This window comes from Lactuca virosa, unplaced genomic scaffold, assembly GCF_052849685.1.
Source record: "Lactuca virosa cultivar CGN04683 unplaced genomic scaffold, Lactuca_virosa_CGN04683_v6 scaffold_22, whole genome shotgun sequence".
NCBI lineage: Eukaryota > Viridiplantae > Streptophyta > Magnoliopsida > Asterales > Asteraceae > Lactuca > Lactuca virosa.
Window position 1 is genome coordinate 223,915 of NW_027629989.1, and position 23,888 is coordinate 247,802.

The following is a 23,888-nucleotide window of genomic DNA, read 5'->3' on the forward strand; positions in this document are numbered from 1 at the left end:
TTAAATGGAGACATAGACCTTCAATACATAAAAACTTCAGACCAAGTTGCAGACTCATTCACTAAAGGCCTCTCAAGCAAGAAATTGACCAACTTCTGTGAGACAATGGGAATGGTGAATGTTGGTGTTGAGAGGGAGTATTAAAATCCAACACCTAAGACCACGTGCATGACTTGTTGTGCATATGTCTAGCTATCTTTTAATATATGTTTAGTTTGCTTTATTTATTTTCCCCATAAAAGTTATTCTTGACTTTGTCTTTTTAGGTAGTGGGTTGTCCATTATCTTTAGGCTCTTATGTTAGTGGAGCAGTTTTTTATGTTTCTGTCATTTTCCTTTCACGTGTAAGCCTTCTTAGGCATCAAGCTTTGTCACTTGATTTGTTAACACTATGTAAAGTGTGTGCAGGGAAATTAGACAACACAGGAACGTTACACAAAAGTTGTGTTACTTCATTATAGAAAAGTGACAAAGCTTGATGCCTAAGAAGGCTTACACGTAAAAGGAAAATGACAGAAACATAAAAAACTGCTCCACTAACATAAGAGCCTAAAGATAATGGACAACCTACTACCTAAAAAGACAAAGTCAAGAATAACTTTTCTGGAGAACATAAATAAAACAAACTAAACATATATTAAAAGATAGCTAGACACATGCACAACAAGTCATGCACGTGGTCTTAGGTGTTGGATTTTAATAAATATGTTACATATGTTTATTAGTAAACAAATTAGATGTGTTGAAAATAGTCTCTCAACAAAACATTCCAACCCAAAACATCCTAACACAGGCCAAAACAATTCGGTAGTAGTCATGATATATTACAACCATTCACCAAATATGATTATTTCAGCTACTATACTTAACATGAAAGTTCAAAATATTGACGTCCCTCACTCAAAATTTATAAACCACTAAAAATTTCAATGTAATAATTATGAGTACCTATATTTCAACAATAATGTCACAAAGATAAAGTAGAAAATGTTGAAAATATATAATGTCAAAGATGTTTGTTCTATTCCAACTCAGACAAATAAGTTTGATGGTAAAGACTTCATATGCCTACAAAAGTTATACCTTATTTTTTTTATCAATTATAAGTGAAAATGAACAGGTAAATGATACAACCCTACTGAAATTGAATTGCCATAATGTAGAGCAATGTTCCAATTTCTTTCAGAGTAATGATTTAACTTGTTTACAAATTAGCACTGCATAAATATGCAAAACCAACAAAAATCAATTCTATATATTGTTATATAGCAATATTAGATGATGGAAACTTAATTTTGACATGATATCATAACTATAATTTTTTGTTAAAAAATGCATAACTAAAATAATAGGTGTACAGTATGCTCTCAGAAACTCATAATCAACAAATTTAAGGCCATTAGAAAGGTAAACCTCAATGTTTATTGTGCCCACACGCATCCTTGATCCTTTGGTGTATGTATAGTTTTTACATGACCTTTATTTACACAAAATTATTTATACACAAAAAAATTATGTAATTAAATATGGATCATTATCGCCGTGATTTTTATAATAAGATACTAACTTTCAGAACTTGGTACTCCTTACCCCTAAGATCGAGCCAAATTATGCCTATATACCTGAATAGAACAAAACTGCTTTCACTTCCCCTCTCAGACGTCACGGTTTGATCTCTGTAGAAAATTAATTAAAACATATGTTAATGGTTATAGATAAGAAATTCCCAACATTTGACTTCTACACCAAAAGTTTCCATTTAACAAAATTTGCCATTTATTTTTAAATAGTTAGAAAGAAGAAAAAACCAACCAACTTTGACTAAATAAGTCCTCCACAGTCCACCCTAGCCTTTAAATCTATTCATGAATCAAGAAAATCACCGGTGGTCGAGTAATGATAAATCAAATGAAAGGAAGAAAATGTAATACTAACCATATCAAAGTTATGAATAAAACAAACATCTTTTTTCCAATAGAATGAACCATTCAACTCTTTCCCAAATTCATCATACAAAGCACTACATTAAAGTTCAATCATACATTTTATCTTAGTTTGAACAAAAGAATATCGTTGTGATGATCAATAAAAGTATCAAATCCTTATGATTACACATCAATTTACTCACAAAAGTAAACTGTACAGAAACTGTAACAGTAATTAATTCTAGGCTTATACTGAACAGACAGTGATGTATTACTTTCTACCTCTCCGATCTCTGATTTTTAAAAACTAAAATATTCATCACCAATCTCTATGTTTCTTTATCATCTAACCCTGCTCACTACCAAAAGTTTCACCTTGTTCACATAATGAAATAGTCGTGCTCAACAGCTAAATGCCAAAGAAATAGGCTAATTTTCCATATGAGAACTGAAATTACCTTTCTTTGATGTCATTGATCAGTGATGAGGTGGAGAATCTGATACCCTCTTGTTGTAGAAATTAAAGAAGCCTCAGAACAGTAAAACCCCTCGACAAAAACATGTTAAACCCTTATATTTGAATACCACACATATACCAGTAGTCAACAACATAAACTACAAACTTTCACATATCCAAAAGTATAGCTTCTTCTATGAGTCTTTATGCTTTTTAATTGTTCCACTTTTCCTGTCATCTTGTTTGCAACTGCATTTCTTTCATATCAGACCTCTTCAACTTCATGATATCTGCGAGCAACAATTAGCTGCAAGACAATAAACCAATCTTTTTGAGAAGTGAAAAATAAATATATGTAATAAGCATAACTTGACAATTTGTGATGTTTTCAAAGAAAATAATATTCAAATTTTAACTTTCATTGCTGAACTGATAGGCCCCCAACATTTTAAAGTTGCATTAACTTCTCGTAAAACTCAAAATTCCAACAAAGATTACTTAAATAAAGTAGTAATCCCACTTTTTTTTCTTTCATTCAAGATAACAATTTGAAAAATAATGAAATAATAATCCCATTTTTTCTTTTAATTTCAAAGGACGTGGTATAAGCTTAAACAACACTGTATAAAAGAATAATTAGGATATTGAAGTAATTTTTAAGGTTTTTAAGGATATGAACGAAATTTTCCCGAAATATTAACCTTTTTTTTTTGTGCATTTACCACTAAAACTTAATTAAATTAGGACTATTGCTTTCTCTTGAAGGAGTCAAAAATAAAATGAAGTGACATACCTCATAATCCACAAAGGCAACATGCATTCCACCTCTATTACATAGCTTGAGTGTGTTAAATCCAGGGTACCTATAATTAAAATGCATAATACAGGTCTTCACTATAAACTGCAAATGTACAAAAGTAAAAATCCCAATATTTGGGAAAGAATAGAACAGGTTTTAGATCACCCTCCATGAACTGTATTTATTACCTCTGTAACTCGCAATCAATCAATACATCAATCTAGTTGAAAATTTAAACAACACTAAAAGCTTAAATTTTATGCACCTACATTATTCATTGAAATTAACCACTAACCATTGGTTCACATGAAAGTCCTTTGCCTTTGACCATCGTATGAAGCCAATAATGCATGTACACTCTATGACTTTGCTGACATGGTTGGCCAATAATTCAAACCCAAATCAATCACCTATACAAATGTAAACCATGTATGCGACTAAATGGTTTTTCAAAATCATGAATAGGAAACTAATAAAAATAGGTACAGTGCTATATTTCACCATAAATTTCAAAGTATAATGAAGACAATGGTGTAACTACTCCACGAATGTTGATTTGCTGCATATTTTAAAGGGAAATTGTCAGAAAAGTCCTAATATTTTGGGAAAAGTTACGATTAAGTCCTTTTTTTTTTAACAGAAAACTCCGGATTTTTTAATTTTACACGATAATAATTTTTAATTAAATTAGATTAGAAGTTTAAGAGAATTATGAAAATATTAAAAATTTTACATTATATATTCAAATTCTTATGAGAATGAAGAATTGAAGCTCGAATTTGGAAAGGCTTCATCAAAATTTGTATTCACTATTAAAAAAGCATTTAAATTCAATGGGATTATGTCTAATTAATAAACCAAAAAAATAATAATAATAAAAGTGAAAAAGGATGCAAGGATCAACAAATACCCAAAAGAAAAATTAATCGAGCAAACTTCAAACCTCACGATGAAGTTCCCAAAAGAAAAATTAACTAAAAAAATACCCAAAAATGAATGATTAAATGGTTAATGAAATGGATATACTCACCAAACCACCTACCATCCACCGCTTTCAACATATTTACTTGATTCAGACATTTTCAACATACACATATCGCAATCATCTGCTGCTCTTATTTACTAAATCAAAAATGAGATGACAAAGAAAATTTATATTCTTAAAACGAAAATGGTAAAGAATTGCTATCTGATACACTAATAACCTTATTCAAAGAGATTATCAGAAAAGAGAGCACATCAGGTAAATGGTTTCCACTATACTTGACTCAGCCTTACAGTCTTCGATCTCACCATACTTGCCAAACTCATTGGTTAGAATCTCAGCATGCGTATCTGAACCTAGACCAAAAACTTATATAAAAGTGTGTTAAGAAGCTTGTATAGTCAATGATGGAGTAGCTCTAATACCAGTTCTTTGAAGCATTTCATCAAGCAGTTGATGTGCCAATTATGAGCAAAAAACCAATCTAATAAGCCCCAAATTATTTCTTTTTTGACAGAGAAGTTTTGTCCAATATTATATATGAATTCATTATGTCAAAACAGAATGACTAACTTTAAGATGGAGTAGCTGAAGATGGACTTCCAAATCAGACCCAAACAGAAATTAATACAGTTAGAGTAGGAGAAGATGGAAATCAAAATGAAAAAAATACTATCCAAATCATACCCAAAACAAAGTTTAGCTACTTCCTTCAACACAGAGGACGAAATCAAACAACGCCATCAACAGAGAAGAAGTAGAAGAGGGTAAAAAGAGACAAACCTTAAATTGACATACCTGAACTCTGTTACTAAGGATAGGAAGCGTAACCAGGCATGAGATAAGCAGATAAGGGAAGCAGATAAGCAAAAAGAGAAGGTGGCGACCTCCAATCGTGGAAGGCTAGATCGATTTATAAAACGGAAAAGGTTCAAGATTTTCTCTGCTTTAATCTCAGCCTAACCATTTTTTTTACCATTTATCTTCTATAAACTAAAATCGTTCAACCCTAAAAGCACAATCCACTGGCGACTGAAGCGAAGTTTGATAGAAGGTAGAGACATGCGTAGCTGGGAAGTAAGCGGTGGAGGGAAACGGAGAAGGTGAGCAGTGGGGAAGGCGGTAACTGAGGCGGTGGAAGTGAACGATTAAAAAGAATAGATAAGTATTTGTGGCGGTGGGTCGGTGTAAGATTAATTAAGGTGCAGTTAAATAACCCTATGAACGGTTAGGTAATGTCATAAGGGAACAATTTTTTAATATATATATATATATATATATATATATATATATATATAACATGAAAGTTCAAAATATTTACGTCCCTCACTCAAAATTTATAAACCACTAAAAATTTCAATGTAATAATTATGAGTACCTATATTTCAACAATAATGTCACAAAAATAAAGTAGAAAATGTTGAAAATATATAATGTCAAAGATGTTTGTTCTATTCCAACTCAGACAAATAAGTTTGATGGTAAAGACTTCATATGCCTACAAAAGTTATACCTTATTTTTTTTATCAATTATAAGTGAAAATGAACAGGTAAATGATACAACCCTACTGAAATTGAATTGCCATAATGTAGAGCAATGTTCCAATTTCTTTCAGAGTAATGATTTAACTTGTTTACAAATTAGCACTGCATAAATATGCAAAACCAACAAAAATCAATTCTATATATTGTTATATAGCAATATTAGATGATGGAAACTTAATTTTGACATGATATCATAACTATAATTTTTTGTTAAAAAATGCATAACTAAAATAATAGGTGTACAGTATGCTCTCAGAAACTCATAATCAACAAATTTAAGGCCATTAGAAAGGTAAACCTCAATGTTTATTGTGCCCACACGCATCCTTGATCCTTTGGTGTATGTATAGTTTTTACATGACCTTTATTTACACAAAATTATTTATACACAAAAAAATTATGTAATTAAATATAGATCATTATCGCCGTGATTTTTATAATAAGATACTAACTTTCAGAACTTGGTACTCCTTACCCCTAAGATCGAGCCAAATTATGCCTATATACCTGAATAGAACAAAACTGCTTTCACTTCCCCTCTCAGACGTCACGGTTTGATCTCTGTAGAAAATTAATTAAAACATATGTTAATGGTTATAGATAAGAAATTCCCAACATTTGACTTCTACACCAAAAGTTTCCATTTAACAAAATTTGCCATTTATTTTTAAATAGTTAGAAAGAAGAAAAAACCAACCAACTTTGACTAAATAAGTCCTCCACAGTCCACCCTAGCCTTTAAATCTATTCATGAATCAAGAAAATCACCGGTGGTCGAGTAATGATAAATCAAATGAAAGGAAGAAAATGTAATACTAACCATATCAAAGTTATGAATAAAACAAACATCTTTTTTCCAATAGAATGAACCATTCAACTCTTTCCCAAATTCATCATACAAAGCACTACATTAAAGTTCAATCATACATTTTATCTTAGTTTGAACAAAAGAATATCGTTGTGATGATCAATAAAAGTATCAAATCCTTATGATTACACATCAATTTACTCACAAAAGTAAACTGTACAGAAACTGTAACAGTAATTAATTCTAGGCTTATACTGAACAGACAGTGATGTATTACTTTCTACCTCTCCGATCTCTGATTTTTTAAAACTAAAATATTCATCACCAATCTCTATGTTTCTTTATCATCTAACCCTGCTCACTACCAAAAGTTTCACCTTGTTCACATAATGAAATAGTCGTGCTCAACAGCTAAATGCCAAAGAAATAGGCTAATTTTCCATATGAGAACTGAAATTACCTTTCTTTGATGTCATTGATCAGTGATGAGGTGGAGAATCTGATACCCTCTTGTTGTAGAAATTAAAGAAGCCTCAGAACAGTAAAACCCCTCGACAAAAACATGTTAAACCCTTATATTTGAATACCACACATATACCAGTAGTCAACAACATAAACTACAAACTTTCAATGTAATAATTATGAGTACCAAAGAGATCATTTGCTTAACAAAATAATAATAATAATAATTACAAAATGCTTTCGATAGAAGAATGCAGACCTTCGACCAGAGCAGAACCAGGTGGGATGCAATTTTGAGAAGAAGAGAGGAGCGACGTTTTAGAGTGAGCGAATGAGTGGACTTGTTCAATATATGAAACGGGTTTTAAATTTTATTATAAAACCGGTGAATAAAACAAAGGTAAAAAGAAGTCGACGTCAAAAAGTCAAAAAAAAAAAAAAAAAAAAAAAGTCGAAGGCATACGCTTCTGAAAAACGCACCGCCTCAACCGATTCCTCTACGCTTCACTAGTACGAGGCATACGTATCAAATCCTACCACAGAGGCGACGCCTCTAGTTTGATCATCATCCGCTTCACCTCAAGGCGTGCATTTCTCATGATTTTTAAAATGATGGTCATATTTGCCAACTTTTACCTTGCCAAAATGTCTTCTTATTTATAAAATGGCTTTTTTACCTTGCTATAAGTAGCATTCCTTTTTTACCTTGCTATAAGTGGCCTGGAACAAAATGTTTTGTGATCATCAATTAAAACTATACTTTTAAGTTACAAAGGAATGTAATTTTAATAAATAAACATGAAAGAGTTAGAATAGAAGTTGCTTCTCACCTAGTTGATACAAAAATCCATGTTGGTCCTAAATGACCCTTTGCATTATTGATTATCTTTGGTGTCCTTGTTTGTCTGAATTTATATACAAAGTTAGAAAAAGGATATATATATATATATATATATATATATATATATATACATAAAATATTGTAATCAGGTGAGCTTGAGCTTTTGACTCAAGAATTAAATGACAAATTTAAGCCAAAACTCAAGAGACACTTACCGAAACCCAGAAAAATCCTTATACAGCTTCACAAATAACTTCATATAGCCATTATTATCCTTTCTACAAATAACAGAAACAAAATAAAATAAGTCGATAAGGCAATACATGTAACACATGAAGAGATACCATCAACCAATGACCTTATTATGCAAAAATAAAACAAAAAATAATAAGGTCTACTTAATGGAATAACCAAAGCATATAGTGTGATTTGTTCTTCAAAATTTCATCAGCAAAAAAAATTCCAAGAGTACGGAGATTACTTTCCATACATATAAACACTTGTTTCTTATGATACAATCAACACAATTGGCACATAAGAAGGGCACATAAAAATGACAGAAATTAAGATTGGAGGATTAACCATTGATATGTTGATTCTTCATTTCTGGAAGGGTTTTAAGTCAATATATATTCAAGAAAGGCAAACCCTTGGGCCAAAATTTGATTTCTCCACTTAAAATTTCACATTTTTTGAGGGCATTGAAAAAGATTTTTCAGTCAAAGGTACACATAACACTTTGATGATTCCTCCATTAATTAATTACATCTGAAAAGACTTTGAAGGAGGAAGCAAAACACATACGTATTAACTGAAAATTTTAAAAAATTAAGTAAACACATATGTATTAACCCAAAAAAATCAAATAAGAAAAAATTAAAAACAAAAAATAGTAACCTGAGTTCATCCTAACAGTTTTCTGATGTACAATATGATACATTCCAACAACTCCATTAAGTGAAAGTGGTCCTACCTGAAAATCACGAATCGACGGTGGTATTGAAGTGTGAGATTGGGAATAACACCAAGAAACATATTAGGAGCAAATAGAGAAGGTGGAGCGTATGTATACACCAAGATCCAAGAACGAAAATTTAAGTACACAAAATTCCTAAATTGAAATAAATGAATTGAGTTGCAATAAAATGAGACATTCACGATGTCACACCCCCGGCCGAGGCGGCGGAACACGTTGGGTTGTGCGACTAAGTTCATGGATCACAAGTAAATTGAATATACAACACAAGTACAACAATAAACAAAATAGCATTCATGTTCCATCTTGATATTTGAATACAAGCTTTTTACAAATAATAATAATACATGAATTGTCTTAACAGATAGGCATTTAATGCAACAGTAAGTAAACTAGGTCACCTGTAATCCAATCTGTCTTGAATGCTTGTTTAGTGTTTTCCTGAGAATACATGTAGTTTTGAAAGTCAACACAAGGTTGGTGGGTGTCATAGGTTTTCTGCTAATGCAGTAATACTTTTAATAAGTCTAAAAAGTATTATCTTTGTATATATAACGGTAGTTAAAAACAGTGTTTGCAATGAGTCTTTAAGAGCCCAAAATGTATTCATGTATAAGTAAATCCATATTATAACTGTGCTTGTAATAAATCCTTGAAAGCCACAATGTATCTTTTGTATAAGTAAATCCATACTGTAACTTTGATTGTAATAAACCTTGAAAGCCAAAATGTATCCTTTGTATAAGTAAATCCATATTTAAAATAGTTTTGAAGGCAACTGAAACCATGATTAAGTGAGGAAAAGAGAGGTATTCTAGTTAATGTTTATAGTGAGTCCTATAACCGAGCTACCTGACTGAAAGTAAACCCCCCCTACAACGCTTCATTGGACGTTGTAGTAACGATTGTAGACACTTATCACCTGCTTCGTTTGATCAATCAAGGGTTGTAGCTAGCAACCACAGGTGGGGATGTCAACCCCGTATAGATCTATACATATGTATCTCGCTCCGAAGATTAACAGTTATAGTAGTGTGGGGGTGCTAAGTGATTAAACTCAGCTATTGAATAATATCTCACTAAAAAGCCTTTAACTAAAAAGTTTGTAAGTTCGTGAATAACTCTCATCCCTAACTTAATTGTGATTAAGTTACTAGGCATAATGAATATCATTGTATAGGGTTTATAAAAGCCGAACATGTTTGACATATATGTAAAAATGTAATGTGCTCGCTTTTATATAAATGAATGTTTAAAATTAATGAACATATATACATGTATAAACGTTGTGTACTTAAACATATAAATGAACATGTATAGTAATAGCTCGAATCCTTGAAATAGTACAAAATTTTATAACATACTTGTTATAATATACAACGTCACATAAAAATCATAAAACTTTGTATAATATAATATTTGTTGTGTGAACCGGATATTTCACGATAAAATAATCATAACACGTATACAAAACGTTTTCACTAGTTTATCCATTTATAAAACGATAGTTAAAAACAGTGTTTGCAATGAGTTTTTAAGAGCCCAAAATGTATTTCTGTATAAATAAATCCATATTATAACTGTGCTTGTAATAAATCCTTGAAATCCAAAATGTATCTTTTGTATAAAGTAAATCCATACTATAACTGTGATTGTAATAAACCTTGAAAGCAAAAATGTATCCTTTGTATAAGTAGATTCATACTTAAAATAGTTTCTTTAGTTTGATCGGGTTAAAGGATATGAATGCTCCCAATAGGAAGTCACGAACGAACAGATGAACAAGGCAGTCGAATCGATGAACCAACACAGCGGGGATAGAGGAATCACTTTGCAGCAACCCTTCGTTCATCTCCCGTCGTCGGCAGCAAAGGAGACCAAGGGGAAGATTCTCCGGTGCTCGTCTTCGTCTGATTAAGGGGGAGAAGCACGGAGGTTCGTCGCCCGACTCGCAAACCGAGATGGTCTCCGGGGTTTTGACTAGACCAAAGAAGGAGGAGGTGTTCGGTGTTGTTAGGAGATTGCGATCGGAAAGAGGCCAGAAGCGAGGGTTCGGTGGTGCTGGTGGATCGCTAGCACATGCGATGGAGGGGAGGCCGGCAGCCCAGGGCTGTTCCGGCGGCTCCATTCTTCTTCTGGTCCGATCTTCTTGAAACACAAGGGTGGTTCGATGGTGGTTGCAAGTTGGGAGTTGTAAGGCGACAGTAAGTCGTATGGGGTGGTGGCAATCGGCAGGTGGGTGGAATCGGTGATGGAGGAAGCTGGGCAGCAACGATTCAATCAACACGTAAAGGCTCCTTCTTTTCTTTTTGTTCTTGTTTGATTTGGCAAAACTACATATGTGTTCGTTTGATTAAGAATCAATGGATGTTTGTCTTTTGATTTTCTATATAATGAGGGATATTTGATTTTGGTTCTTGACAGGAAATCGATGAAGGGAAGGGGTAAAGGAACAGAAATGGGAGAGAGTATTTGGCTTGCTATGCTCGATGTCCAACAGGGGTGAAAACGAGAGAGACATGAGGGACCTTTTGCTCCGATAATTCCTTCCTTCATATTCTTTCTGTTTTTTGATTTAGTAGGAACAAACTATAAAGAAAATAGTGATCCATTGAGTTGTTTGGTTTTGATGTTTGATAGGGAAAGGAAAAGAAACAAAACGTTTTGTAGTTCTTCTTATCCGCAGGTAGAAACGAGTTTAAGAACAAGAGTTTGATTCTTGGCTGATTGCGAATCAAAGTTTGAGTGTGGGATTCAGTTTTGTTTGTGTGTTGTGTTGGTTGAAAGTTTCATTACAAGGCTAAAGAAAGAGTGCAGGGGAGCTTCAAACCAAAATGAAGGTTTTTAGAGTACATTTGCAGTTAATGTCTCATTCGTGTGAACTATGAAATGTTTAAGTGTAGTACTGTCAATTGTATGTAAAAATAGATATGTTGATATCGGGAAGCAACTCATGCTTTTTGGCTGTGATTTTTATATAATTTGTTTGTTTTTATATATTTTGTGTTTTCTTTCGGTGTAAATGTATTTCTAATAGCTTTAATGTATTATTGATTGTTTTTTCTATTGTATATACATATATGTATGTGTATTTGTGTGAAATATGGAAATAATACATTTCTAAATGTATTTTGTGTATTGTATAAATTTAAACTCATATATATATATATATATATATATATATATATATATATATATATATATATTAGGAAATGTGAACTTTATTAATTTATTAGACCTTGGTTTCTTAAATTTAAAATACACACATATATAATGTATATTTATGGAAATTTAACCAACAACATATAATTGATTATGACACAAGTCCATACCTGAATATACATACATGTAGTTCACGAAATTATTGAGTGTTGGACTATCTATCGTCGTTAAAATCCACGTCAACCGGATTTGGATATATACTATTATTTCCAAAATGTATTGCTAATAATTAAAATTAGGTTGAAATCAATAGTTTAGGGTTTCGCGATTTATAAACTTGAAAACGTATCTTTCATTTTTTTTATTTTTTATTTTAAATATTTTTATTAAAAATATTTCAAATATGAAAATAAATATTAGGCTATAGCCTGAGTCCAAAAATGCTTTTGGAATTTCCATTTGAGGTGTGCAAGTCCCTCAACAGAGTTGACAGTTTTTTTTTTAAGAAAACAGTATTATATTGATTTTGAGAATCTAAACACGATCGTATCTTTTGCATAAGAACTCCGTTTTGGACGTTTTTTATATTCTCAAAATCAGGGAAGCAAGTGCTACGAAACTAGAGTGTTTGTATTGCTTAAAACTGATTAATACAAAATTTCAGTTTTTTAGGCGCGTTAACTAAAGTTGCACTTTGAGCTGTTTGATTTGTTTTTTAGTTTACATATTTGGAATTAAGATAGCATCTGATATCTTATAATAGTTGAAATAACTCATTTATTTTACATTAGAATCACTAAAACTCAATGAGTCAAATTATCGATAGACTTACTATGAACTTGACCGTTCACAGTCCTTGACCAAAATTTCGGGATGTCACACACGAACCTCATCCCACATAAAGTGTAAGGTAATCCGATTAAGGGACACCAACATCGATGTCCTGTCATCATCCATGATGAAGATGATGTTTAGGATTGCTTTAAAAACAACTTTTGGACTTTTCACTTTTCCAAAAAGTTGAAAAGATGTTTGTAAAATTAAAAAGATCTTTTTAAAACAACTTTTGGGCAAGGGAAAAGAGGTTGATTCTAAAAGTCATAAAATCATGACTTTTGTGACTTTTAAAAATCAACTTTTGTTTTTTTCCATCCAAACACATTTTAAACATCTACTTTTGAGAAAAAAAAAACTTTTTACAAATTTTTTTTTATAAAAAGGACTTTAAGGCTAAAAAAGATATCCCAAACACCCCTGAAAATTAGAATAGAGTACGTGTGTGTTATAAAAATCAGACAATTGATCGACACTCGAATTAAAGCTAACCCTAATCCAAACCTATTAAAATTAACAGCAACATCCTCAAATTTTAAAATCAAATAAGAAACAAACGTTAGAAGAGCAACGAAAGGAGATTTGGTTGTAAGAAGCGGTGAGGATGTGAACGAAATACATCAGCGGTGAATAGAAGACAGTGGTGGTGATGGCTATCTTACAATCGTCAGTCAGATTTAAACTGGTGAAGCTTTTCAATGACATCAAGTTGGAACGTGGTGAGAGACGAAAAGATAAAACAAACTTGGTCAATTTCTTCTGTGAAGTAAGGTTTAGGGTTCCTTTGTGGGGAAAAGTGGTGGTCTCGTTGTCGGTCCGGGTATGGAACGAAGACAACGATGACTATTGTGATGGTGGTGAGTTGCTTCGATGGTGCTCAGTAGTAGTATAAAAACCCTAGAAAATAAGAAAAAACTTTGTGGAGCACATCTAAATATCGAGGAAGCATCAACGAACGACGAGGATTCATGTTTTGAGAGGTGTTTAAAGAGCGATGGTGAAGGTTCATTCGATTAAAGCGGTGGAGATGAGGATTAAAGATATTCAGTACGTAGTTGAGGTGGTGACCCCAGTTGAATTACATAACCTGATGAACAGTACGGGGTAAGGTACTGTTCATAAGGATTGTGAGTTAATTGTATATGTAATATAATATAATATAATAATTATATATATATATATATATATATATATATATATATATATATATATATATATATATATATATATATATATATATAGGGGAAGGTTATTGCAAAAATACAAAAAAGATGCAAAAATACAAGAACCAATCAGAAAATGACACATCATTAACCTTTATTATTATTATTAAATCATTAAATTAAATTATAAAGGGTATAAATGTCACTTACAAAATATTGTAATGCATGTTTTCTATGAATTCGTACTAATAACTACTTCATCATAAACTGCAAACATAATAACCGTTAATAAGGCTATTAACCAACATCTCCATGATTCGCGAATTCAATTTAACCAAATCTTAATGAATCGAAAAACTCTAAAAAAAATCTTAGTGAAAGAAAAAAGATGAATTTTCAAGAAGATATTCTTACATCGACAACAACTGATTATCAAAACTTAGCAATTGAAAACTCAGGAAGTGTATTCAATGATCAGAATGCAGGCAAGTTTTCAATCTGTTTTAACTTCAATTGATCTTCCGTGAATTAATATCAAACATTAATAAAGAGTTTTATTACAAAAAACTGCATACTTATTTTAATTCAATGTTCAATTAAAGAAGATATTGATGATTACATACAAACATATACGATATTTATGTTCAATAACATTGCATAATTTTTTTTCACAGACTTTTTTATGGAGATGGAGTCGATATTTATGTTCCAACTGCTGGAAAAGAAATACAATCATCAATTGATTTCAGCATTGATGAATCAGAATCATACAATATTTGTTCAGGTGATCAATCAGAAACATTAATCACATATTATTCAGGCAAGCATTCAACCTTAATATTAAATTAATATATTTTTATTAGAATAACTGCAAATTTCATATATAAACAGAACCAATTTATCCTTAAGGAGACGATTTATATCATCCAAATGTTGAAAAAGAATTGATTCCTAAGGAAAAAGATTCTTTTCCATCATTGAATGAAGCAATTGAAATGTACCGTAAGTATGGGAAAGCTGCTGGCTTTGGAATTAGAATGGGAACTTCAACTTATTATGGAGATTATACTCTGCGAAAAAAACATATAAGGTGCAACAAGTATGGTCAACCAAGGAAAAAAAGTATTGACACATTGACATCAAGAGGTCTGAAAAAGAAAGAAAGAAAAAGTTATCATAAGGTAACAGGATGCATGGCAATGATAGGTTTTCACAGAGATCATAAAAGTGATACTTTTACAGTATACAAATTTCAAGCAGTACATAATCATCCACTTAATGATTTTGATCAACAAAGCATTTGTAGTAAAAGCCATAAGCTGACAATTTGTGATCAAGAACTTATTGTGAAAGCTTCTACTTTAAACATTGGAGCTACAAAAGCACACAAGTTACAAGCAAGTCTAAATGGAGGCTACGATAATGTAACTGCATCCAAGATTGATTACAAAAATTTCTGGAGAGATTATATGAATATAGTTGGACCTAATGATGCTCAATGTGTTGTGGACCAGTTGCAAATTCGAAGAGATAATTATCCAAATTTCCACTTTGAATATAAGCTAGATGATAAAGTACTAAATGCTATGTTTTGGGCAGATGAAACTGCTAAAGAAAATTACTCTAAGTTTTCTAATGTGATTTCAATGGATGCAACTTACAGAACCAACAGGTACATTTCAATATAATATTTATATTTATATTAAAAATTAAGTTATATGATATAAGATACTTTACAAGTATAATATGATTTTTGATCCTTTCACTGCCATTAACAACCATGACAAGACAATCAATGTTGGAGTTGGACTCTTATCGGATGAAACAATAGAGTCATATACATGGTTGTTAAGAGCTTTTCTTAAAGCACATGGAAAAATTCCTTCCATGATTTTGTCTGATATGGATCCGGCTTTATGTACGTCCATTTCAAAAGAGTTTCAGGGATGTAGACACATGTTATGTATGTGGCACATCATGAGCAAAATACCTGCCAAAGTAATTTACTTATTAACTATGTAGTTAATAGAATTTTCAAATTTAACATTATATACTAACAACTTAATAATTGGAATTGCAGATTTGTTCAGATATAGTTGAAAATACAGATTTCAAGAAACAATTACATAAAATTGTTTGGAATATACATCTTGAACCAACATAATTTGAGAGTAAGTGGAACTTAATGTTGGACAAATTCAAATTGAGAGAAAATAAATGGTTGGATGACATGTATAATAAGAGAGACAAATGGATTCCTTCTTACTTTAGAGATATTCCTATGTGTGGTCTTATGAAGACAACATCACGATCTGAAAGTTCAAATTCTTTCTTCAATGTTTTCTCTAGCCCATCCAATTTACTTGTGAATTTTATGTTTAACTTTGACACTGCTATTGCAAAGCAACGTCATGAACAAAAAAGATTGGATATAGCTTCAAGAGATGGTACTCCTCATATGATTTCTGCAAATTATCCATTGAAGATTGAAAACTGTCACACCCCCGAAACCAGACGGCGGAAACGTCTGAGGGCTTGCGTGACTTAAATTGATTATCATCACAATGAATATACATGAATCGTAACATAAACATCACCATGCATCAATACATTACAACTGATACTGTTCACATCCAGTACATTGTTTTAAATATTACACATCCATAACATAAATCGTTTAAGAGTTTTCAAAACATAACATCCTAACATACTTGATATTACCCTTCAGCCCCCTGAGAATACAAGTTATTTTGAAAAACGTCAACATATGAAATGTTGGTGAGTTCATAAGCAGGGTTGTGATAAAATGATTTGTGTAGTTTGTAAAAACCCAGAAAATCCGATATTTTCTGTAAAGACAATTGTTTACCAAAGTGTGAAGATCCATAAGTTGATGCATGAATGATTTCAAAACGTGTATAAAAGGGAGTTTTGTATTAAAGTTATAGAAAATACAAGCGAGTGGTGTTGATTTCCTCAAAAAACCCGATGTTTTCCGAATACATAAATATAATTGTTTTTCAAATTGCTATACTGCCACAGTGAATGATTTTGATTACTCTTCCTTGATTACTCGGATGGTATTGGATTAATTAATTTATGCGAGTCGTTATAACCATGCATAATAATGACTAGTTTGTCTGTCTTGGCATCCTAATGTACGCTGGGATTGATCTTAAGATTTTGTCACCCTAGACTGGCCGAGTCTAACTGTAGCGAACAGCTGAGGTGTGGGGGAGTCACCCCCGTATAGATCTATACACAAATTCTCGCTCTCCTTCCAAGAGACTTTGATTATAACTACAGACTACGAACGACCCTTAGAGGTGTTGCCCGTTATTACTCACCTAATCCAAACAACATTGATTACTATTGATTAACGACCTGAATTTGTTTACTTTGATTACACATAAGCCTAACAAACGAGGAGAGGAGGAATACAAGTCTTGCTACTTTCGTGATTTATTTTAGGTTGTTGGGTATACGAAGGACACGTTGGCCCATTTCGCATTTGATTCACTTGGACCTTACTAGCAATGCTAATGGGCCACTAAGGTCCAATAGCACTTAAAAGCCATTGAGGGTCCATTTAATATGAAATTGGGTCATAGAAGGCCCAATAACATTTATTATTATTAACCCTTGGGCCCAAAAATCATGTTAATGGATCACAAAGGCCCAACAAGCATGATTGGAACTTTCAAGCCCGAAGTTTTGAATGTTTACTTGTTTTAGGTATTGTATAATTGTTGGAAGGTTGGATTGAACGATTGTTGTTTTTGTATCGACTCGAGACCGATCGATTTGTTTGTAACGACATTTGGATTTCTACGTATATTCCTCTTTCAATTTTTGTAAGTCGTAGTTTAGTGTTTTTGACTCAATATTCTAAAAATAAAATAATTGACTTAAGAATATTGGTTTGACCTTTTCAGCCTTTCTTTAATAAAAATGACAATTTTAGTCCCTTATATAAAAAAAAGACATTTTTGCCCTTAAACCATTTTCTTGACACATTTGACCCATAGACTTGTTCAAGTGACATTTTTAGCTCAAAACTTATTCTTTGGCAGTTTCAGCCCTTCCAGAAAAGTGTTTGTCGGTTAAAGCCCAAACTTTTTGCAATTTTTACAATTTTGGCCCAAAATCCAAAAACTTTACATTTTTGATCCTTTTTGGAAAAGAAAAGCATTTTAACCCCTGAATTGGTTTTGTTCACACTTTTTACCTCCAGTCTTGTGAAATTTACCATTCAGTCCCTTGAAACTGTAGTTTTTCGCAAATTTTGACCCACTGGGCCGAAAAGCCCAAGATTTGGCCCATTAAGCCATAAATTTCATTTCTAACCTTTAAAAGAGTATGATATTCATAAAAACACTTATTTTTACTGTTTAAACTCTTTTAATCCTTGAGAAAACCGTGAGTGACAAGTTTTAACCCAACTTTTGTTTATTTGACAAAATAAGCCCAAAAATGGGTTTTATGTTGAAATGTGTTTATCAAAATCTTAGAGGGTAATGTTCTTGACTTGTTTTAGTGTAATATAACTTAGATCATGTTTGTTTTCCTTCTTAAGGCATAGATCTCGATATTTCTTCCCTTTTTGGTTACATATTTACCACAAAACACATAAAATCACACATACATGCATAAAATCATACATAGCATACACATACACATAGATCTACACATTTTACTTGTATTCTACCCCATAAAACTTGTGAAAACCGAAAAGAGAGGGGTATGAACTCACCTTGAGTTTGTGGGTTCGGTTTTGAAGAAGAATGGAAGAAGTTTGATGCTATTCTCAGCCTAGGAAGCTTTCTTGGAGGATCTTTGGCTTAGATGTGTTCTTAGATGATGACTCTTAGGGAGAATCCTACTTGAAAGCTCTTAAATCTCGAAGTTTTTGGAAGAATAAGTGAGAGTGTTCTTTGAGAGTGTTTGAGTGAATTGTGTGTGTGTGTCTTTCCTTTTGTGTTCTCGACCGAAGAAGAAAAAAGAGAGGAGAAGAGAGATTGTGAAGTGATAGGTGCTTGGAAGTATGAGATAGTTGCATGGATATCCCATGTATAATTGTGAGGTGGCATGTAGAAAAGTCAACTCTTCTTTCCCATGTGTTGTGGTTAGGCCGAGAGATGGAGAAGAAAGAAAAGAAATTGGGCCTTTTTGTGCTTAAGCCCATATTATGGCCCAATTAGATGACTTTTGGTCCAATTGGTCTTTGGAGAGGGTTCTCGGCTCAAGATAAATCAAGGATGAGTTTTATGGCCCATTAGGGCTAATTAGATTTGTTATGGCCCAATAAGGCCCATTAAAGATAACCTAGTTCATTTTAGGCTTATAAGGCCCAAAATATTAAGTTTTCATTTATATGGGTCCAATTAGGGCCCATTTAAGAGTTCTAAGTCCAAAATAGTCAAATTGGAAGCTTATTGGTCCATTAGGCCCAATAAGAAAATCCTAGTCCAAAATGGACTTAAACCGGGATTTCTAGGGTTTCCAATTCTTTGACTATTTGCAGTGCTTGTATAAAGTGTTTGATGGAAGTTTTGTTGTTATTGGATAAGCATCATACATGCTTTCATATTTTTTTGTTCACAAATGTTATCATTGTTGTTGTTACAAGGTGTCAAAATTCCTAGTTGTGACATCATCCCCCCGTTAGAGGGAATTTCGTCCCGAAATTTTTTTGAAAGCTAGATTTGAGAATGCGAGAATAGCTGAGGGTACTTCTACTTCATTTGGTCTTCACGTTCCCATGTGAACTCTGGTCCGCGTCTTGCGTTCCATCGAACTTTCACAATCGGAATGCGACTTTGTTTAGTATGCTTCACCTCCCTATCCATGATTTCGACTGGTTCCTCGATGAACAGGAGATTATCGTTGATTTCAACTTCTTCAAGTGGAATGACGAGGGTTTCGTCGGATAAACACTTTTTCAAATTGGAAACATGGAACACGGGGTGTACACTGCTGAGCTCAGGGGGTAGCTGCAGTCTATAAGCCACTGGACCGATTCGGGCAAGAATCTCGAAGGGTCCAATGTATCGAGGGTTTAGTTTTCCCCGTTTCCCAAAACGAATCACCCCTTTCTAGGGAGAGACTTTTAATAACACCCTATCCCCGACTCTAAATTCCAAGGGCTTTCGCCGCTTATCGGCGTAGCTCTTTTGTCTGTCTCGTGATGATTGCAGTCGGGCCCTGATCTGAATTATCTTCTCGGTCATCTCGCGTATGATTTCTGGTCCCGTTAATGCATTATCTGGCCTTTGCCCTCTTTCTAGCTGGGTGTCTCCTACCTCAGCCCAACACAACGGTGATCTACATTTACGCCCGTACAATGCCTCGAAAGGAGCGACTTTGATGCTTGAATGATAACTATTATTGTACGAGAATTCGATCAAAGGCAAGTGGATATCCCACGACTTTCCAAAGTCTATCACACATGCGAGAAGCATATCTTCTAGCGTTTGAATGGTTCGCTCGCTTTGACCATCCGTTTGTGGGTGGTAGGCAGTGCTCATGTCAAGTTGTGTTCCCATAGCTTTTTGAAGCGATTGCCAAAAGCGTGAAGTAAACCTACTATCTCTATCTGAGATGATAGATATGGGCACTCCGTGGAGTCTCACGATTTCCTTGATATAAATCCTTGTCAGGCGCTCCATTTTGTATGATTCTTTTATTGGCAGGAAATGAGCGGATTTTGTTAATCTGTCAACTATTACCCATATGGTATCCAAACCATCAGTCGACTTGGGTAGTTTGGTCACAAAATCCAAGGTAATCCTTTCCCATTTCCACTCGGGAATTACTGGTTGCTGTAGTAATCCCGAGGGCTTTTGATATTCCACCTTTACTTTAGCACATGTGAGGCACTTGCTAACGTAAGTGGCAATCCCTGCCTTCATGTTAGGCCACCAATAATGTTGCTTAACATCCAAGTACATTTTATCTGAACCCGGATGGATGGAGTATCGCGTCTTGTGGGCTTCATTCACGACTACTTCTCTGAATCCCCCAAGTTTAGGGACCCAAATGTGGTTCATGAAATAATATGCTCCGTCTTCCTTCACTTCGAAATTCTTCTCCATTCCGCGTAACGCTTCGCTTGTTTTGTTTTCTGCCTTCATGGCATCCGACTGGGTTGCTCTGATTTGAGAGGTCAGGTGGGATTGGATGGTTATGGAGAGAGTCTTCAAACGACGATTCGAGTAATCCTTCCGACTCAAGGCATCAGCTACTACGTTAGCTTTACCTGGGTGGTACTTGATTTCGCACTCATAATCGTTCAGCAATTAACCCATCTTCGTTGCCTCATGTTCAACTCCTTTTGATTTAAAATGTGCTGGAGACTCTTGTGATCGGTGAAGATGGTGCACTTGGTACCATAAAGGTAGTGCCTCCAAATCTTCAGGGCGAAGACCACAGCTCCTAATTCCAGATCATGGGTGGTATAATTCACCTCATGTGTCTTTAGTTGTCGGGACGCATAAGCTATCACCTTTCCACGATGCATGAGCACACAGCCTAAACCCTGATTCGACGCATCACAGTAAACTACAAAGTCTTCTGTTCCTTCCGGTAGTGATAGTACCGGCGCACTGCAGAGTGCTTGCTTCAGAGTTCGGAATGCAGCTTCTTGCTTGTCTGTCCATTCGAATGGTACGCCCTTTTGTGTAATCAAGGTAAGTGGCTTGGCTATTTTAGAGAAGTTCTGAATGAATCTCCTGTAGTAGCCTGCGAGACCTAAGAGTTGACGAATTTCGGTGGGTGTTGTTGGGATCGCCCATCCTTCGATGGCTTTGACTTTGGAAGAATCCACATGTATCCCTTCCTGACTAACAACATGACCCAAAAAGTTCACACTACGGAGCCAAAACTCGCACTTAGAGAGTTTTGCGTATAACTTTTCGGTTCGCAGGGTTTCTAGGATTTGTCGGAGATGTCGGCCGTGTTCTTCTTCGCTTCGTGAATAGACGAGGATATCGTCGATGAAAACGATGACAAAGTTATCGAGGAATGGTCGGCAAATTCGATTCATTAGGTCCATGAATGCGGCAGGGGAATTCGTTAGACCGAAGGGCATTACGACAAATTCATAATGTCCATAACGAGTTCGGAAGGCGGTTTTGGGGATATCCTCCTCCCGGACTTTGAGTTGGTGGTATCCGGATCGCAGATCTATCTTAGAGAAGTAACTTGCTCCTTGGAGCTGGTCAAATAGATCATCGATTCGCGGAAGCGGATATCTGTTTTTGATAGTAAGCTTATTAAGTTCCCTATAGTCAATACACATCCTGAAGGTACCGTCTTTCTTCTTAACAAAGAGAATTGGAGCTCCCCAAGGTGAGAAACTGGGTCGGATGAATCCTTTGTCTAAAAGTTCGCTGAGTTGACTGGACAACTCTTGCATCTCCGCAGGAGCCAATCTGTAGGTTGATTTGGCGATGGGAGTAGCTCCTGGAACTAGATCAATTCGGAACTCGACTTGTCTTTCTAGGGGTATCCCCGGAAGATCCTCTGGAAAGACATCCGGTAAATCGCAAGCCACAGGGATGTTTCGAATATTGATCTCTTCTTTGGACTTATCTACTATATGAGCTAGAAACGTCAAGTCCTTCTTTCGTAGATACTTCTGTGCCTTAATGCACGAGATAAGACGAAGGTTCGTGCTGGGTTTGTCTCCGTATATAACTAGGGTTTCGTGATTTGGGAGATGAAGGCGAACGGCCTTCTCGTGACACATAATTTCAGCATGGTGGGGGCTTAACCAGTCCATGCCAATAATCACATCAAAACTCCTAATGGAAACAGGCATTAAGTTTATTTGAAAGACGTGATGATTTAAGGCCAGGGTACATTCGATGTAGATTTCCCCAGTGGATTCTGTTTTCCCATTAGCCATTTCCACCGTAAAGGTTTCATTAAGCTTCTGGGGTTGTTGTTTTAACAAACGCTTGAATTTATTACTCACAAAACTTCGTTCTGCTCCGGTATCAAATAGGATGCATGCATAAGTGTGGTTTAGGAGAAACGTACCGGTAACAACAGCGGGATCCTGAACCGCTTCTCCCTGACCCATAGCTAGCACCCTTCCTGTTCCTCCATTCCCAGGGTTGTTGATGTTGGGGCGGTTTCGATGGATATGCCCAGTCTTTCCACATTCATAGCAGGTGGGGCTTGATCCTGCATTATTGTCGTTGTTGTGGGTGTTGTTGTTGTTGTTGTTTCCTTGTTGTTGGTTATGGGGAGGATATGTCCTACAATACCTTGCCGTGTGACCCTTCCGATTGCAACTGGTGCAATGCATCTCCCTGCATTCACCATTATGATGGAGACTGCACTTGTTGCACTTTGGGAGATTCCCAGAATACTGCCTAGGGGCACTTGGGTTAGCTGAGACTGGAGCATGTGGTGTGGAGGGTACTTGGGTGGTTGCAGCGTTGACTGTCACTGTTTGTTGCTTCTTTGACGACTCTGAGCCTTGTCGCCCTTTTCTCTTGTTGTTCTTTCCCTTCTTGTTGTCACTCTCCTTCTTTCCTTCAGTTTCCGCTGGCTTCTCGCCCTTCTTGTTGTTGCGGTCGTATAGTTTCTTGGCCAAACTCTTGGCAGTGTCAAGGTTTCAGGATTTGCAGCAATTACATTTCCTTGAATTGGGGAGGTTAATCCCCAGATGAATCGTTCGATTTTCTTTCCCTCTAACGTAATCATGCCAGGGCACAACAATGATAGCTCGCTAAACCTTGATATGTATGCATATATATCAGCATTTCGGATGGTGAGATTCCACAGCTCTTGCTCCATTTTCTGAATTTCGCCTCGTGGGCAATACTCAGCCATCAGCATTTCTTTCAACTCCGTCCACGGCATAGCGTTGGCTACGGGGAGAGTCATGGCCTCTACATGTCCATTCCACCAGGTGAGAGCC

At 34.6% G+C, this 23,888-nt stretch overlaps 1 protein-coding gene and 2 long non-coding RNA genes across 9 annotated transcripts; 1 reads left to right on the forward strand and 2 right to left on the reverse strand.

The window, feature by feature from the left end:
* Window positions 1-1,399: 1,399 nt before the first annotated feature.
* On the reverse strand, window positions 1,400-5,341 carry LOC145142579 (uncharacterized). Of its 7 annotated transcripts, none has more exons than XR_013723634.1 (7): window positions 4,965-5,341; window positions 4,212-4,522; window positions 3,683-3,740; window positions 3,477-3,591; window positions 3,176-3,245; window positions 2,384-2,689; window positions 1,400-1,676 (listed from the first exon to the last, which is right to left on the reverse strand). It is a non-coding gene; the product is annotated as an uncharacterized LOC145142579 (long non-coding RNA). The 7 variants fall into 7 exon arrangements; XR_013723631.1 differs by having other exon boundaries at window positions 4,212-4,534; XR_013723633.1 differs by having other exon boundaries at window positions 4,950-5,341.
* A 654-nt stretch (window positions 5,342-5,995) lies between these two features.
* On the reverse strand, window positions 5,996-7,142 carry LOC145142587 (uncharacterized). The gene is made up of 2 exons (XR_013723658.1): window positions 6,980-7,142; window positions 5,996-6,272 (listed from the first exon to the last, which is right to left on the reverse strand). It is a non-coding gene; the product is annotated as an uncharacterized LOC145142587 (long non-coding RNA).
* Window positions 7,143-13,788: 6,646 nt separating this feature from the next.
* Window positions 13,789-16,121, forward strand: LOC145142558 (protein FAR1-RELATED SEQUENCE 5-like). Its single transcript, XM_079074777.1, has 5 exons — window positions 13,789-13,898; window positions 14,632-14,777; window positions 14,867-15,594; window positions 15,686-15,955; window positions 16,038-16,121. The coding sequence occupies exons 1-5, from the start codon at window positions 13,789-13,791 to the stop codon at window positions 16,119-16,121; spliced, it is 1,338 nt and encodes a 445-aa protein (XP_078930903.1).
* Window positions 16,122-23,888: the final 7,767 nt, after the last annotated feature.